The sequence below is a fragment of the Hetaerina americana genome, unplaced genomic scaffold, assembly GCF_022747635.1.
Source record: "Hetaerina americana unplaced genomic scaffold, ioHetAmer1.1.p SCAF_52, whole genome shotgun sequence".
Lineage (NCBI taxonomy): Eukaryota > Metazoa > Arthropoda > Insecta > Odonata > Calopterygidae > Hetaerina > Hetaerina americana.
Genome location: NW_027287117.1, coordinates 860,001 through 879,120, shown reverse-complemented (window position 1 = coordinate 879,120; position 19,120 = coordinate 860,001). Strand labels below are relative to the sequence as shown.

General features: G+C 38.9%; 1 protein-coding gene across 2 annotated transcripts in view; it reads left to right on the top strand.

The window, feature by feature from the left end:
* The window catches only part of Ask1 (apoptotic signal-regulating kinase 1), a 109,115-nt gene that overhangs the window by 16,686 nt on the left and 73,309 nt on the right, over nt 1-19,120 (top strand). For both annotated transcript variants that reach the window (XM_071593152.1, XM_071593151.1), the window contains exons 7-11: nt 1,601-1,710; nt 5,512-5,795; nt 11,963-12,122; nt 15,334-15,493; nt 17,170-17,339. In XM_071593152.1, coding sequence (XP_071449253.1) covers nt 1,601-1,710; nt 5,512-5,795; nt 11,963-12,122; nt 15,334-15,493; nt 17,170-17,339 — 884 coding nt within the window. The remainder of the gene's footprint in view (nt 1-1,600; nt 1,711-5,511; nt 5,796-11,962; nt 12,123-15,333; nt 15,494-17,169; nt 17,340-19,120) is intronic.

Below are 19,120 nucleotides of genomic sequence, written 5' to 3'. Positions count from 1 at the left end.
ATTTTTTCTTGGTTTATCATTTAATGAAATATTTTATAATTTTACCAAAAGAGTGGAGCGGTCATTTTTATCGCCATCATGTGTCACAAATAATAATTTATACGCATTCTATCAGTATAGGGTGTAGCAGTCCAAGGGTAGAGGATTGGACTACTGACCGGAGGGCCCATGTTTGATTCCTGGGCACGACTCTGGGCACCCTCCGGACCCAAGCTGTGTGATTTTATGAGTGTCAGATCTTCCTGGGAAACCGTAAGCGGCACAGGAAATAAGGATCTGGCCCCCTTAACTCCCCTCTATTTACAGTCTTCAACATCCCACTGCCGATCAATACACTTTTCACCCATTGTTCGTGCCTCCGTATGATTTCTCCCAACAATCCTCTCCCCTCCCCCACCATTCCTAACACCCCCTCATTTGTTTTCCTTTCTATCCACCTCACCCTCTCCATTCTTCTCCTAACCCACATTTCAAAAGCCTCAAATCTACGACGGCTATCATCCTGCTTCAGTGACCCATGTTTCCGTGCCGTACATAACTACATTCCATATCAAAGTTTTAACGATCCTTTTCTTAACATCCCATTTCAACATCCCTGTCATCAATACCCTCCTCTTGTGAAAGCTTCTTGCCTTATGCAGTTCATCTTCTTATGTCCCAACTTAGACTATATGGTTCTAAAACGATTCTGAGATAAATAAACTGTTCCATCTCTTCAATTTAATAAACTCCTATTTTGATATTAAACTTAGCTTTTCCCTTTCTTAAAAATTGCATAGCCTTTTCTGTTGCTTCTCTTGCTTGCATTTATTCTCATCCCTTACTTATCGAGCTGACCTCTCAAAGTGCGCATCAGTGCTCACTATCTCCGGACTGAGGGCAGGATTAGCACTAGTCGAGGCAAGATAAGCATAAATACAAGGCTTTTTAGATGTGAGTTTGTAAAATAATGGGAAAAATAAAATATGCATAAAGGGAAACGAAAAATGTTCAATGCATGATAAGGGAAAAAAGAAGATGGTTGGGAGAAATTGAAAGAACAAGTGATTCAAGGACATTCTGAGAGTCGATGGGACGCAGAGCCCTTTGATGAGAGGGTAGAATGGTGGGATTGCGAGATAGAGGGAGGGAAAGAGAAGGCATTATGGATGGAATTAAGGGAGTGAGGAAGTTTTAGAGGCAAATAATGAGTTGTTGTAATATGTAGTATGGGGTCTAAGGAAATTTTCTGTCATGTTAGGTAGTGTATAGGAGTAAAGTAGTATGTAGGCCCAAGGTCCATCAAAAACCTAGCCCAAGTTGGTCAAGTACTGCTGCTAATAATAATAATGAATTGTTTGTTTTGTTTTGTGTTCACATTGATAGTTATAATATTTTGAACTGTAAATGTATGTTATGAATTATAACCAAATTAAGTAATTTAATGATTCAAAGTTCATAATTTGATGATTTTCTAGATCTACAGTCTGCAGTATTTTCATTAGCATTCATAATCAAGTCACTTTTACTACTAAGTGACTTCCTACTGTATAAGGTATTATTAATCTTTTGTAGAGTATAAAAACTGCTTTTTCTAATGATTTGATTATGTTTCATTTAGGATTATGATGCCATGGTGCAATTAGTGGACGATCTCAGGACAATTCCAAACAAGAAGAATTATATTAATACTCCTGCAATTAGATATTTGTATGCATTTGCGCTAAATAGGTTTGTCTAATTTTAATTTCCTTTGCATTATATCAATGTCTAGAACAACTTTAAGTAATAACCTTAAGTAATCTTTTAACAAATAAAGTTGACTAAATTCCTTATAACTATACCTTTAGCATTGTAGAAGTATTTTTGATGTCTGTCTTTATAGAATTGCTGCAATATCATTTTTAAAAATCAAACACAAGTTTGAATATCCGATAAGCTTATTGATATTCCAAAAATATCTGTTCATGGTGATTGGTGTTTAATGCGTGCTCTTTGGCAGATATGCAGTTGCATGCAGTTTGCTGACAGTCTTTGCTTTGTGTGTCTCTTAACGCTTTAAGCCACTGCTTATATATTAATACTAAAGATAATAAAAGTAGTGAGATGTTAAACCCCACTGGAGTAATTGTTTTCATACTAGCACCTAGTATTTTACAATCATATTTTTTATTAAAATAAATTTATGATGTTTAGGTGAAGTTTTCATTGATAGTTTAAATGAAGGAATAAGGACATAGCTAATAATGAACATGTCCTCATTAGTCTGCATGCATTATTGTGGGTGCTACAGGTTATATTTTGTTCTTCTGATGCATGATTGTCGAGATAAGATTTTCTTGTGTGTAACTTAATTTGATGCATGGGAATGATTCATTGTAAAAATCACTGTAAATATAAGAGTGGGTGAGTGATAAGAGGTAAAAACAGAAGAAGGGGTGGAAATACAATAGCAATATTGGATGGAATGAAGATAGGTAAAGAGAAGAAAGTACACGGAATTGATGTCAATTTATCTCTTGTTATGTGAGGCTAAGAAATTTAGTAGTGGTAGAAGTAGGATTGGACAAATATTGTCCTGATATGTGCTCCCCATGAAAGGTATGGTGTCAGAACTTCCCCCAAATATTTGACTTGATCGACTGTGGTTAGCACTGAACCCTCTATTTTATAAATCATGTGCTGCTCGTCACTTCCCTTGTTCCTATGAAAAGAATTTCAAGTAATTGGGAGTGGTTTGCTCCTCAAGCTAGTGTATCTTACTTCCAACCTGGGAGATCAGGGTACGAATCCCAATGATGGCAGATTTTTCAGTCACATCCTGATTCCTATTTGGAGTGCATTGTAGAGAGCACGTCAAGGGGAGTATGCCAACCATGAGATCCAACATTAAATCATGGGCCACTTGGTGCTCCTTGCATTAAAAAGGCTTATGCAATGCCCCATCCTTGAAAATCCTATCGCTACCCACAAATTACTTCCAGCTATCTCCCTAGTGCAGCAAATAATAATAATATAATAATAATATAATAATAATAATATACTTTATTCATCTTATAATCATATTCACATATGGTAGATGTCGTCATTTAGGATCATACAGTTGTTCCTAGATAATATAGTATACAGCACAATATACAATCACATAAAATACTTATTTGAAAATATTTGCATACATACACCTAGTATTCTACTCACGCTAGACCTTATAATTTTAGGCTAGTAAAGTCGAGCTCATAATACTCCTCTATTGAGTATAAAGGATTGGAGGTAAGCCAATCACGCAGCACCCTGTGGAACACTACATTGCGGGCTGACTTTACAGATTTTGGAAGCATATTAAACAATTTGACAGGTTGACCTTCAACTTTGTAAGTCCTATCTAGCCTACAGTATGGAAAATCCATATTAGACTTTGCTCTGGTGTTATGGCTGTGAACATCAGCCCTAGTGGAGTACATACTCGTATTTTCTTTTACATGAACTGATGAATAGAATATATATAAATTGTAGATAGTCATAATTTTTAAATTTAAAAAGAGAGGTCTACAGTGTTCACGTCAACATGAATTAGATAAGGTACGGACTGCCTTTTTCTGCATCACAAAGATTAGCTTGATATCAGATGCATGCCCCCAAAGTCTAATGCCATAAGTAATATGTGAGTGAAAGAATGCATAGTAGGCATTAATTAAGTAGTCCTTACTAACATATAATTTCAATTTCCTGAGCAGAAATAAGGCTCGGGCAAGTTTCTTCCTAATGTGTAGAATATGAGCACTCCATGTTAACTTGGAGTCTATATAAAATCCCAGCAGTTTCACAGGGAAGCTATTGGCCACCTCCTCCTATTACTACAATCATTTTGTACCATTCTGTTTTTTAATGGTGAATCTTAAATGAAATATGAATTCCTAGCTGGGTCATGGTAACTTCTTTTTGAAAACGGTGATGAATATACATTGCTAGCCATTTTATATATGTATTTTCTGAATGCTAGCGATATAAAATGCTAAGATTTGTCATGGGAAAGTTAATATTCATTTAGATATTCGAAAAAGTTAGAAACTCTCGGGTGGAACTTCATGCAACGTAATTTTTCTACAGTGAGGTTTTTATTTAGGTGAGCCTCTGTTTGTTTTAAGCAATTTAAAAAAAATTTATTATCTAGCCATGAAGGCTTATGCGTCAGGGAAAAATGCGAAAACATGAGTTTGTGCAAATTAAGCAGTGCCTATTGGATTACATTCAGAAAGCAAGGTAGTGAGAAAGTGGTCGAGCAAAACCGTGAAAAATGAATATTCATCCTTGAAAACATGTACTTAGAAACCATCTAATTGCTGGCCACCTTATGACTGTTTCCTCTTTTAAATCCTCTAGTGCCGTCTACTTAATGTCTTGGCATTGTTGATTGAATGTCCATAACAAATCAGAATTCTTTCCTCTGATGGATATTATTTCGGGAAATGTGAGTATCATTTTGTTGGTGAATGTCAATGCATGTTATGCTCATTAATTAAGTTAACATTCAACCTTATAATCTTCTCTAAAGTTGTGCATCATATTTCTGCCTTTATTCTAGTGCATTTGAATAATGCTTGTGTTACCCTTCATTAACAAAAGTTAATCAGTTTTTACATCCATGTCATGGTTATTTTAAATGCAAATGTATTTTATAACTTCATATGGTGATTTTTACTTTAGTGACCTTGCAGCATAGCACATGGCTTAAAGTTATCTGTTAATTGGTTTTGGCAAGGCTTTTTATTTGTCACTGTAGAATGTGAATTCCATTTTTTAAGTCAAGCAGTATTGTAATATACAGGGTTCGTCCGGAAAATAAGTGTACTGAGCTCAGGAAAGAAAATGAATTACACTTTTACATATCTTAAGCTAATATTCCTCAAAATAGGACCCTTGTGAGTCGATACACTTGTTCCAGCGGCGTTCCCATTCCTGGAACGCTCTCGCGAAGGCATCATCGGGAACCTCTCGAAGACTCGTCGTCGACCTCTTCTCTGCCCTCCACGAACATCTTGTGCCACCGAAAGATCATGTTTCTGGACATGGCTGACTCCCCGTAAGCCTGGTTAATCATACCGACAGTTTCGGTAGACGATTTCCCAAGCTTTACCGCAAATTTGATGGAATAACGCTGCTCCAAAAACTTCGGCATCGCGTTCCGTGACGTGGGTCGAAGCGTGGAGGTTCGCGTTAACAGAGCTCCTCACTACACCACAGCTCAGAGCCGACTGCCTTTTTCAGCGTCGCTTGCCAACATACCCCCCTCCAATCGCAGCCCGTCAGAGCGGTGCTGGGCGCGCCTGGAGCGGCGCGCCCAGCCCAGGAGTCAGTACACTTATTTTCCGGACGAACCCTGTAGTTATACATGTGCCGTTATAAGAATCTCAGAATTGATATTGTTAGAGGCAATGTAGTACTCAGATATTGTTATTTCATAAGTCTTTGAGTTTTGTTGCCAAATTCTGTCTGATTCGCTCCTCAATGTATACATTTGAATGTTGTCACCAGGCGAAATATCGAGGGGGACAGGGAAAGAGCAGTTCAGGTGATCACAAAGGCCTTGGAGAAGAAGGAGAACCATGTGCCAGATATGTTGTGTCTCTGTGGACGCATTTACAAGGACAAGTTTGTGGAATCACAGCATGAGGACCGGGAAAGTTTGCAGAATGCCATCCATTGGTACAGGAAAGGCTTTGATGTGCAGCCCAATGAGTATGCTGGCATCAATCTGGCCACTTTGCTGGTCATAGCAGGCAGTGAATTTTCTAAATCTGAAGAACTTCAACACATTGGTGAGTGAATCCAAGGCCTTTTCATTGTGCTTTTGGGAGGATGTTAGACCCAACCGCTTCCAAAACCTTAGATCAATGTCCTTGCCCTAATTCTTTGAGAATCCTGCTTGTGGAGGCATCCAGGGTATAAATTGTGGTAAGGCCTCAAACTAAATATAAGCATCATGATATTGCAATGGTGGATGACATTGCATGGTAGAACTCATTCATGGTGCACAGGAAAGAAATGCACTCTGCTATTCCACATTGGTTATATTTTTGTGGAATTACAAAGCAGTAAAGTAATATTTTTGTGGAATTTGAGGATCATAAGTTATATTCTTTTGGAATAGCAGAAATTATTATTATTATTATTACTTTTTATTTGCCCAGAGATCACAATACAAAAATACCAGGTGGGTGGTGTATGTACATGATATAAGGCATGTCAAAGAGGAGCAAAGACACAGGCTCCTTTAAGATACATAAAAGAAATGATGCTCACAGTTATATAATGTTTGGCACAAACCCGTGAACATTGGCTATAACATGCACATGCAATATCAAATTCAGAAAAATCATTGATCATTAACATGAAACAGACCATTACCATTGCTAGAAACTAAAAGTATGAACTTACTGGTTGGGAATATTGTTGAGATATTCGTCAACCGATTAGAACATATTGCGCTGTAGATATCTTTTTAATTTATGCCTGAATGCAGCAGTTCCCTTTGTATCCTTGATACTTTTATTTTTCTTCCCTATGCAATTGTAAGATGTTCTTAGTGCTAGATCTTCCTCAGAAACCACAGTTTGAGGAACTGGCTCCTGTACCCTAAACGTATGATTGTCATAGGTTACATGCTTCAAATGAAGCATGGCTGAGCTATTCATTGCCATTGAGTGCATCTACCAGGTTTGGGAAGGTGGAATGACATCTAGATATAGAGGTTAGCTGCAAACTGAGTGTGCTTGATGAATAAGCAGTATTGGACAATCAGTGGCTGTAATTAATGGATGCAGGGGACCATCCTTTGGTAGGATGGCATTAAAAAATTACAAAAGTATCGTGGCATATTGAGTGGCTGCTGCCAAACAAGCAGCCCTGATAAAAAATTACTTCAATGGCTGTAGAACCATTAAGGCAATGGGAAATCACCATCCTAAGGAGCAGGAGCATTATTTCTATTTTTCTTTCGTCGTACTGAATAACAATTGTAATGGAACCCATTCAAGTAAGATATTCTGGAGGTAAACTAGTTTGCCATTTGGATCCCCAGGTGGAGCCTAGTCAGAGGAGGAAACGAAGAAAGGGTGTGTGGAAGGAGGTTAGGTAATGTAAAGGTGGTGTCACATAGACTGGGACTAGATATCTTAGTTGAATGCAAATGGAAGGGGTAATGCCTTCTGGAAGGCGGCACCCGGAATGCTGCTAAGCTCCCTCCTCATGGCCAGTTGTAACGTTTCCACTGAGCTCTGGTGACATCCTTTCAGCATGGATTTCAGGCAGGGGAGAGGAAGAGATCTGGTGGGGCAATGTCAGGGCCGTAGGGTGGCTGAGGCATGGTCGAGAAGCTCTCAGCAGATCCTCGTACGAATTTCCTTTTGCTTCCACCCTAGAGCACTCACGGCACCAACTTTGCTCACACCTTTCTCATGCCCATGTTTTCGGTCGCAAGTCGATGCACATCACTGTAAGAGATGCCAAGTTGATCAGAAACCATACAAACACATGATCTGCGACCTCTTTCCAACAAAACCTTCACTCTAGCAAGATTTTCATCTCTTTTTATGGTCAAAGGGCACCTTGAATGTTCGTCGTCTTCAACATTTTCTCTACCCTCCGGAAACTAATTGTGCCATCAAAAACACCAGATCTACCATTGGGGTTAACACCAGCTGCCTTGAGCATTTTATGAGTCTCTTTCCCTGTTTTGCCCAGTTTCCTGAAAAATTAAATGGCGGTTCATGGCGGAACGTAACAAGATCATGTTGTAGAGGTTTCACCAAAGACCGGGAACCAACTGCCACTGGCTTCCAATTTTTACTGAGACTCCCCTCCCTTGGACCCAGCCAGGGAAACTGCTGCCCACCCATCCATCAGTCTATCCAGGAAAAAATGTCATACTACTTTTCGGACAGACCATTTATGTTCAATTTTTATGGCTTTTCAAATGGGTATAACTTCAATTTAAAAAGGATCTAATGCAGTTAGGTCTTCTTGGTTTTATTGAAGAATGAGGCACAAGGAAATACCTGGTAAACTTTACAATAACTGTACTCTGTATTTTAAGGATTCGGGACAAAGTAGGACACTGAGGAAAGTTCTAAGCTTTCACTTTTAATCAAACAGCTTTATTGCTTTCCTCTTCCATAAATTTTCTTCCTGATTCCACACTTTGTCCCTCCATTTAATCTTCAGTCTGATAATTACTACCTAATAACTAAAAGAATTCTTAAACTATGTACAAGGTCGGGCACTTAAATCCAGACAAATTTTAATTTGAATTTCCCGCTATATCGTAGTTCCACTGGAGGTCGCAATTGGCATTCTTGAAAACTATAGGCACCTAGTAAACAGTCATAGCCTCAAAATGGCCGAGATGCTACATACAAGTGCGGAGTACAATCGAAGAGCCGCTATTATCCAAAGTGTTCGCGTTTGGCGTTTGTCCAGTGAAATAGTTCGATTCTTTTGGTACCCCAGATCAACTGTTTACAATATTTTGGCTAAGTATAATGCTTCAGAGAAGTCTGGGGAAGGTTTCACTAACCTGGTGAGGAAACCTCATTCGAAGAAACGTGTGTCATGAACTGCGACAGTCGTCAAGAAGGCTCAGGCACTGATTTCAGAGGACCCGGGGCGATCACTGAAGAAATTGGTGTCAGAATTGAATGTTAGCAAGCAAACAATGCGTCAGATGGCAGAGAAGGACCCACGAAACAATTCATGCACAGTAAAGGTACGACACATGCTGTCTGAGGTTGCTAGAACAAAGCGGATTGCTCGCTGCAACCTGCTGTTGTGTTAAATTGAAGCTGCTGGGTGAATCAGATTCTTTTCTGATGAAAATATTTTCACCATTGACGCGAAGATCAACTGGAGAAATAATCGCTGGCTCGCCCATGAATCCGAGGATGTCCCGATTGTTGCTCGAACAAAATTTCTGGCTAGTGTTCACACCCTATGTGTTGTGTCCAGTGAGGGTGATATCATGCCACCACATATCTTTCGAAAGGGACAAACTATCACAAAAGAAGAAGTCTTATCTGTAAATTTTGAAGAATGTTGTGAAACGGTGGATAGTAACTGTGGCCTTGGGGAGACAATGCTTAGGTCTTTCAACAGGATGGTGCACCAGCTCATACGAGTCATTTAATCCAAAACTGGCACTCAGATAACATTGACACGCTCTGATCAAAGGAGTTCTGGCCCCGGAATAGCCCGGACTTGAAACCCCTTGACCCCTTGACTATTATGTTTGCAGGGTAGTCGAAAGAGTTATTAATAAGATGAGGCACCCTAATGTCTCACCGCTACGCACTGCTATCGTAGCAGCATTCGTGAATATGGATAGTGCTGTTTTAAAGAGTGTGTGCAATCAATTCAGGACAAGATTGGAGGCGGTCATTGCAGCTGAAGGGGGCAATTACATTGAGTAATGTTTCTCTTGACAGATATCACTACTTGTATGTAAAAGCATTTTCGTTTGTATTATTTTTAATAAATTTGCTTTTAAACAAAAGTTTCATTTGTCTTGGTTTAAGCACCGCACCCTGTGCATCTCAAAACCTGGTTTTTTAAATAGTAAAATTGTGTAAATGAAAGATCGCCTGTATCCTTGTGTGCACATGAATATTGGCCATAAATTTCACAAATGTAACTCCTATTTACAGCAAGTGCTGAACTATAAAAATTTTAGGTTCAGCCCTTATACTCAGAGTTAAATATTAAATTAAGGAAAAGTAACTATCATTACTTAATATTAGGAAATTCATTGCCATTAATTTTGTATTATTAATATTCTTATCAAAAATCATAAGAAATTTATGATCAATTTTCTATAAAAGTAGTGATGACTTGACTTATGGAGATGAAATAAAGTGGACATTGAAGGACCTATGCAATTCTCGGGTAATATTGCTAGTGGATAACCTGTACTTTTGCTATCATTGAAAATTGATTTAGTAAAAGTTTTTTAACTTAAAAAATCACATTCATTTCATAAAATAAGTCTGCATAAAAAGTAATCCATCCCATTCGGTATTTTAAATACTTGCAGTGGAACCTCATTGTTACATTAGTTTTATTTATTTCCCTCCATGATTTTCCATACTTTACTTTAGGTAAAAGAAACTACATCGATTTTTGTGTTGCAAAGATATTGATAATTCAGGGGTGCATTCCGAAAGTAATGCAATTGAATTTCCTGCTCCACTCATATTTGTGGGAGTGGGATCGAACCGCTTGTAGTTGCTGGGGAAGGGGGACGCTAAGCTATGCCGCGAAATCGGTCTCAGTGCTCTCCAAGCTGTTGAAGCGGCTGGAAGTCAGTTATTATAAACCTCTGCCTGCTGACCCTGTCCCGAAAAGAATGGTATCGACGATCGAGCAATGTTACCCAATTACTAAGTTTTGTGCTTGACTGAAAAAATCTCTTGAGGAGACTAACAAAATGATTCGTGAGGCCTACTGAGGGGACTGTGCTCTGTCCTCCTCACACAAGTTTAGAGGTGTTTAAAGGCCCCTAAGGTTAAGGGCCGGGAAGAGGTTCACGACTAACAATGCCCTGGGCGGCTGTCAACCAGCAAAACTGAGGACAATGTGGCTTGTGTTCAACAATTTATTTTATTTATTTATTCAGTATTAGTCCGAAAACAGCACATTTTGGCCTTTACATCGAACTATTAACAACGATAACAATGGTCACATTTACAAACACCCAAGCCCTAGGTGGAGGAAAACTCACCCAGGTGGGAATCGAACCCGTGACCCTTGGAATGGCAGACGAGGACGTTACCCCGCCACCACCGGGGTCGGCAATTGTTGGACTCTGACAGTCGATTGAGTATCAAGATGGTTGCCAATGAACTGAACTTGTCGTCTACTGTTGTGTTTTGCATTGTTACTGAAGATTCAGCAATGAGGAGAGTGGAAATTTCAAGTGAACTTTTGCAATGTATTGAAAATGAACCTGTTAATTTGGACAACGTTATCACTGGTGATGAAACCTGGTTTTTTGAATGCGACCCAGAAAAAAAATGCCAAAACTCTTGAGTGGCACACCGACCAGTCTCCTAAGTCCAAAAAGGCAAGAACGAGCTAATCAAAAGTAAAAACAATGCTAATTGTCTTTTTTGACGGTAAGGACAGACAGTTAATGCTGCATACTTGGTGGATGTGTTAGAAAGACTCCAAAAACGGGTCATCAGGATGAGAAAAGACATCTCCGGTACCTGGCAACTCCATCACGACAATTCGCCATGAGTCTGCAAGTTCCTGGCCAAACACCAGGTGCCAATGCTGCCTCACCACCCCTTATAGTCCTGACGTTGCCCCTGCAGACTTCTCTTTGTTCCCTCGGATTAAGGCAGCCCTGAAAGGAACCCATTATTTGTCCATAGAAGAGATCCAATCAGCCCTGACGAAGACCTTGCGGGAGGTCCCCAAAGATACCTTCCAGAGTGCATACTGGTCACGGCAGAGTCGCTGGAAAAAATCTGTAGAAGCCCAAGGAGAGTACTTTGAAGAACTTTAAGTGCTTGTGCAAATCTGTTCAATAAAATACTTAAAAAAAAATAATTGGATTACTTTTGGAATGCACCCTGTATTATGAAAATTGGATGCATCATATGGATACCACCTCATTGTTCAATCTACGGTGCTTTTTATTTTTGTTATAATTGTATTAGAATTGTCATATCTCCATTCTCTTTATTTACCTAGCAATCAAGGAAGATGTGAGTAAAATATATTTATGATAAAACATGTGTAATCTTTCTAAGGCACAAGTGTAATATCAGACTTTCCGACAAGTTTCCCTTCAGACAAGTCTGTAGTTTTGAGTGATTGGTGCAATTATTTGTAAACCAACCTTGTAAACTGTAAAACTAATTATTATTATTACTGTTTGTAATAATCATTTAATAATGAGTGAAACTTTCCTTGTGACTTGTATTGTCAGGCATGGTGTTGAACAATCTTATTGGAAAGAAAGGCAGCCTCTCTTCGCTACAAGACTACTGGGATGTTGCCACTTTTTTTGAGATAAGTGTCCTGGCTGAGGACTACGCCAAAGCTATACAGGCAGCTGAATGTATGTTCAAGTTAAAACCTCCAAACTGGTGAGAGTCCACTGCTCTAGCTTACTGTTTTCTTGAGAGTTGTGCAATATTGTTGAGCCAAAGATTCCTGCTGTTAAAGGCTGAGATGATGTCAAAGTTTATGTCCATTTTTTAAATTACATTCTGTGGCCAAAGAATATGAGGGTTGTCTGAAATGTTTCTTACCTCAATATGAAGATGGCAGCACCCCTCTACAAAAGTTGGGGAATGTCTTTGCGAATGTGTTGAAAGGTACTCAACGAACTTACAGCCATTTTGAACCCTCGGTTGTTGTTTGAAAATCATTTGAGTGAGTCGATGTGAGGGTTTTAGTGAAAATGGAAAACATTGAATTGGATTGAATTGAGCTGTCATTAAATATTTGTTTTTGAAAGGCAATACACCCACGCAAATCATAGACGAGTTGGACGCTGTGCACGGGGACTCTGCAGCATCATTTATGACCTTGAAATTTTTGGTAGCTGATATTTAAAAGTGGCCTTACTAGCTTGACTGTCGATGAACATTGGAGACGGCTGTAAACTGTGACAACCACCAATTACATCGAAAAAGCTCACCAAATGGTACTGAACGACCAATGAATTAATTTTAGAGAGATAGTTGAGTCTATGGGAATATTGAAAGAAGGCGTTTGTCTTATATTGACTGAAGAATATAACATGCGTAAGATATCCACACGTTGGGTGCCTTGTTTACCCACTTCGGACAGGAAAAGCATTTTTAATGAACACTTCCAAAGGCCCTGTTGGAGCTCTTTAATTGAAGTGAGACAGATATTACGCATTGATTCATAACTGAAGATGAAACTGGGTTGCACCACTGCACTCCAGAGACGAAAGAACAGTTGACTGCAAAGAGTGAACCTGCTACAAAAAAGGCAAAGTTGGTTCCATTGGCTGAGAAAGTGATGGTGACTGTTTATTGGTGGAATTTTTGGCATCAATTATCTTCAAAAAGGTAACAAAAATAATGGGATAGTATTATACATCATTAATAGACAAGCTGAAGGGAGAAAATGTAAAAAAAAACCACATTTAAAGAAGAAGAAAGTGCTTTTCTATCAGGACAATATACCTACGCAAACTTAGGCAGTGTCCATTACTAAAATTCACAAATTGCACTTTGAATTGATTGAACACTGATGTATTCACCAGACCTGGCCCCCAGTGACTTTTCCCTGTGTCATAACCTCAAAGTTTTGCTTAGAGGAGAGAGATTTTCATTGGATGAGGAGGTTATTACATATATATAAGCCTATTTTGTGGAGAAAGATGTCAAATACTTTTGGAAGGGTTAAAGAAGTTAGAAAACTGGAGGAAAAAGTGTATCAAGTTATAAGGAGACTATGTTGACAAGTAAAACTAAATTTTAAGAAAACATGTCTTGTTTATTGTTGGATTGGAAACTTTTCAGGCAACCCTCATACATGTTTTAATGGTTGAACGATAGACAGAATTTATTTTACTCAGCTGTTTTGTAGGTTTATATGTATTTGTAATGAAAGCTCTAGTGATTACTCTTCTAAGGCTCAGATACTATTAATAATTAGAGAAAGAGTGTAAACTGGGAAATGAATATTGTGCTAAATTTGCCCGTGCTTTCCATTAGAAGAAGAGAAAAACTGAAGGTCTATGTGAAAAAGTAATCATGTGTTCATCTAAATGCCACATGGCTACAGACATGTTGTATTCAAACTAAAGATCAATTCTTTTAACCTGATTTCTTGACTTCCATGTGCTTTCTTAATTATGAGGGGCAGTAAAAAAAAAACTTGCTTCAAGATGACTTGGGAATCATTTTATTCGAAAGTAATGACCAAATGAACTGAATACTTTAATCTAACTGGGAGACAATGAGATCAACTCCGGTTGTGTAGAAGTAGGTGTGTAGCTGCCGGCTCCACAACTGCACCCACTCCTCCTTGCACTTCCTCGTCTGAACGAAACTGACTTCCATGAATGTCTTTCTTTAGGTCACCAAAGATATGAAAGTCACAAGGTGAAAGGTCCGGGCTGTACGGAGGATGTTGAAATGTTTTCCACCCAAATTGCTGAAGTTTAGCCTTCATCAGAATGGTGGAATTGGAGCAAGCATTATCAGTGAGCAACAGGATGATTCCCTCTCTCCAATGGCTTATGCCAACCTGAACGTGAATTTCTTCCCCTGATTGGTCGGTTTTCCCAGATAAGGCCAACAATTTGCCTTGTCACATCAGGGGTAATGGCTCTATGTGTCTGTCCTGGATGCGCTTCATCTTGCAGTGATATGTGCCCTTCTCGGAATTTGCAATTCCACTCACGAAGACTCGTCAGGGAAATGCAGTATATACACTATAAACAGCAGACATGTAACTAATGATGAAGTGTTTTCCACCCAAATTGCTGAGGTGTAGCCTTCGTCAGGATGGCAGCATTGGAGCAAGCATTACCCCAGCGCCCTCAGCCACCGGACAACGAACCACACCTCTGCGCTCTTCATAGCTTGCCTCCATGTCTACGGCTGACAGAACACACTTGACCAATCCACACGCCAACGAGAACATAATAACCCTTCAACTGCTTGCACCTGTGAGCTGTCGCTATGTAGTTCTCCTGCCACAGCGAATGCCGTATCAATATCTGACAAGAGTGTTGCCACCTTTTGCCAGGACTCTGTCTGTTATGGAGGGTGTTTGGTTTTAATTTGATTGCCTCTTATAGTAGAGGACCTTCTTGCAAAAACATAATGCAACTTGAGAGTATGGACGTAAGAAGGGAGTCAGTAAAAGAAAACTTGTTACATTGAGAATCAGAGAATCTTCAGTTTGTTGCAGCGTGTTGAACAATGCTGATGTGCATTGCATCTCATCTGATGAGTGCAGCGTTGAGGGAATTTCACTCAATGGTCAGCATAGAACCATGCCAGATAAAAAATGGGTGCCATGGTGACCATGGCATCCCTCTAAAGCACCATCATGTGATCTTTGGTGTGGTTTTAAGGTCTTTCCGTCTGAAAGAGACCTTAGTCTCATCTGCTTTCTTCATGTCTCCTATTCTGGTTTTCTCCTCTAAGCTCCCTTAACCCTCGCTAGCTGCCCTTAATTGTGTCACATTTATTCAATCTTTTCTTTAATCTTGTCACTCAATCTTGGGATTGCATTGCCTTACTGGTTGCCAAGAATTTTGATTATCACAGGCTGAATTAAATAGTCTTTCTTTATCAACAATTGCAGGTACTTGAAGTCCACTATTGGCAATATTAAATTGATTGACCGCTTCCGAAAGAAAAATGAAACTCCAGAGAGTTCACCAGAGGAGCAAATTTTTGAATTCTGGATGGAATATTTTATGGAGGCTACAAAGAGTGAAGTTGGAGATGCTATCCGTTTTCCGGTAAGTTTGATGTCATTTTATTGAAAAGTTTTTAGTTGACTGCAAGCCAACTTCAGATATATAGAAAGTCCATGTTTTATTAAAGAGGAAAGTTTAAGTGTAAACAGTTTATATATAATGCAAATTTTCCGAGAGCAAGTTTAAATCCTTAACTGCCAGATTAATTTTGACCTTGCTTAAAGGCGGTGAACCGTTTTATGTAGCATTTATTTTAAATTTTAAATATTTTTATTATAATTATTATTATTACTGTTAGTCCACCCACTAAGGTAGGTTTTGAATGAGCTGCCCTACATTTCTAAGTATTATTTAGCTAGACACAACCTGTCATCTGGCAAAAAAATATACCTCTCTTCATCTCCATATACTTCCTTCCTCCCTTCATTCGTCCAGCATGCCTATCCTATTCCATCCCTTACCTCGTTTGCACAACATTCTATCCTCTATCACCGTCTTGAACATCCTATTGCCAATTAAATGCTCTGCATCAATCTTTCCTGCCATCTCATGATTTCTCCCAAGAACACTTTCTCTTCCCCCACCGTACCTAGCAATTCTTTACTTAATTTCCTTTCTATCCATTTAACCTTTCATCCATCCTTCTCCACACCCAAATCTCCAAAGCCCATGTCATATCTGCCTGGGGATAATGAAGGTAACAAAATGTTCTTTATATTGCCATTGGTTTCTCACAGCAAGTGAATAAATAAAACCAAACCACAGTTTTCAACTCATCAAACCGCAGTTTTCATTTTTTTTCCAATTGTTGTACCAGCTAGTAGTAGCAGTAGATATAAGGAAGGCGACTAATAGCTGAGGTCAGTTGCGCCATTAGGGATGGATTGTGAAAGGAGGAAGGGTGGAGAGAAACCCAGTGTCGGCATTAGGCTACTTTAACGAAAGGTGCCAAGGGGTCCGCAGTTTAAGGTGTCATCCAATGGAAGGTGTACTCACTGAAAAAGCTCTCCTGAAAGAACCTCAAGGAAGGATCTGTATACCACTGAATGAAACCTGCCATAATGAATGAATTATTGTAGTACTTTTCCGCTTGATAGAATTTATTTTTATGACTGGGTTTTGATGTGTTACATCATAATCATATACCTGATGATGATGTAATACATTGAAACCTGGTCATAAAAATAAATTTTATCAAGTGGTAAAGTTCTACGATCAGTTATTCATTATGTTTGACTTCCACCACATCACGCCTACTGAAGCTACTCAATTTGTTTATAACCTGCCATGTCCAGGATTTGAACACGGGCCCTCTAGGTGTTGAGCCCAGTACACTAGCCATTGCATCATCCCATGTGGCTGCCTTTCAGGCGGCAGAATTTTATGCTGAAGGAATTTGAAAACTAGTTCAGAGATATATAACTAATGTTTAAATCTGTTTGGTGAATATGTATAAAAATAGTATAGATGGGTAGTTTTGCGGTCGAAATAATAAATTTTCTCTACCCATTCCAGTGTATTTTTTATAGTATAACGGAGGTTACTTTCTGGACAGCCCACATGAATGGAGATTGATTAAATAGATCCTGAAATCATTTCCTCCATTACCTCTTTTGTATCATGAAATTGTAGAACATAGTGAATGTTGATTTTACATAATCTGGGGACCGTTTTTATGGTTCAGAGTGATACATATTGACCTCTTCATTTCATTGCAGATGCTAGTCCTGGAACCGTCCAAAATATACATGCCGTCATATGCCAACGTCAACCTGGGTGCTGAGCAAAAGTCCATTCAGCTGTCTAACCAGTGCCTTGACAGTATGAAGGGCACTTGTAGGCAAGTTCATGACTGGCTATTTGAAGCTAGTATGATCAGAAGTGTAAGGTATGTTGTTCATTGTATTTTGTTTTCTTTTTGATTTTTGTTATTTTCTGTGGACTGAATGTTTTGGTGTCAAAAATCATAGGAGCCGTAAGAGAGATTGAAATTAAGTTTAAAGAAAGTGGAAAGATTACGTTTAGAAGTGAGTGTGTATGGAAAAAATGGGGAATGAATGCTTTAGTATCATGCAATAATGAAAGAAATGCATTTTGCTGATTTGGTCATGTTAAAATACTGAACAGGAGACAAATCACCAAGCAACAAGTACCGCATTAGATTTCTTTATTTATCAAAGCTGCCAAAAGTGGCACAAAGGCTTTTACATTGGCTGACTGGCAATGATAACAATATATATATATATATATATATATATATATATATATATATATATATATATATATATATATATATATATATATATATAATGAAGTTTTATATAATGAAGTATATTATGTATATATATATATGTATATATATATATATGTATATATATATATATATATATATATATATATATATATATAATGAAGAGGTAGGAAGAAGCGTAGTCAACATAGAGCAGGTAACGGATAGAATGCTACTAGTGGAGATAAAAGCAGAACCGACGAACTTAGTTATTATTCAGGTATACATGCCACCGAGCAACCATAAGGAAGAAGAGGTCGATAGGATATACGATCAGTTAGAGGACATGATCGCGTGTGTTCCTGCAGGGAAACATTTGATAGTGATGGGGGATTGGAATGCGACGGTAGGCGAAGGAAGAGATGGTGATGAGGTGGGCGACTACGGTTTAGGCACGAGGAATGACCGCGGGGAGAAAGCAGTTGAGTTCTGCAGGAGACAGGGGTTAGTCATCACCAACACTTGGTTTAGACACCACAAAAGACGCAGGTATACATGGAAAATGCCAGGTGACTCAGGAAGATATCAGCTAGATTATATCCTGGTTAGACACAGGTTTAGGAACAGTGTGATAAATTCCCACAGCTTCCCGGGGGCGGATGCGGACTCAGACCACAATTTAGTTGTTATGAAATGTAGCGTACGTTTCAAAAAGATAAGGCAGGGGCGGCGAGTTAGAAAATGGAATGTAGAAGCATTAAATGGGTTGAAAAGGAAGGAATACAAACAGGCGGTAGAGGAAATCATGGAGGATGGCATGGGGCTTAGTACTATCGAAGAAAAATGGGAAATGATCAAGAAAGGGTTGTCTAAAGCCGCAAAAGACACTATTGGAACCGTTAACGCTAAAAGGACTAGGAAACCATGGATCACGGATGAGATGATTACAAAGATGGATGAGCGGCGAAAATGGAAGAATATAAATACAGAATTAGGCAAAATGAAGTACAAAGAATTGAACAATAAATTGAGGCGGGCAACAAATAAGGCAAAAGACGCATGGTGGAAGACGCAGTGCGATGATATGGAAAGTCTGCAGAGGAAGGGTGAAATCGGTGCGCTGTACAGCAAAGTTAAATCGTTATCGGGAAGTAAGAAAGGAAGAGCTATGCTAACAGTTAGAGATAAGGCGGGTAAGGTAATAGTTGACGCAGGAAAGATCCAAGAGAGATGGAAGGAGTATATAGAAGAACTGTATAGTAAAGAACTCAGACCTACAAAGTTAGACATTGAAAAAGAAAATGACGTAGAGGAAGACAGCTTAGGTCCAGGCATACTAGACAATGAGATAGAAAGGGCATTAAGGGAGATGAAACTAAATAAGGCCGTGGGGGTAGATAACATTCCCGTGGAACTTTTAAAATGCTTAGGGAAATGTG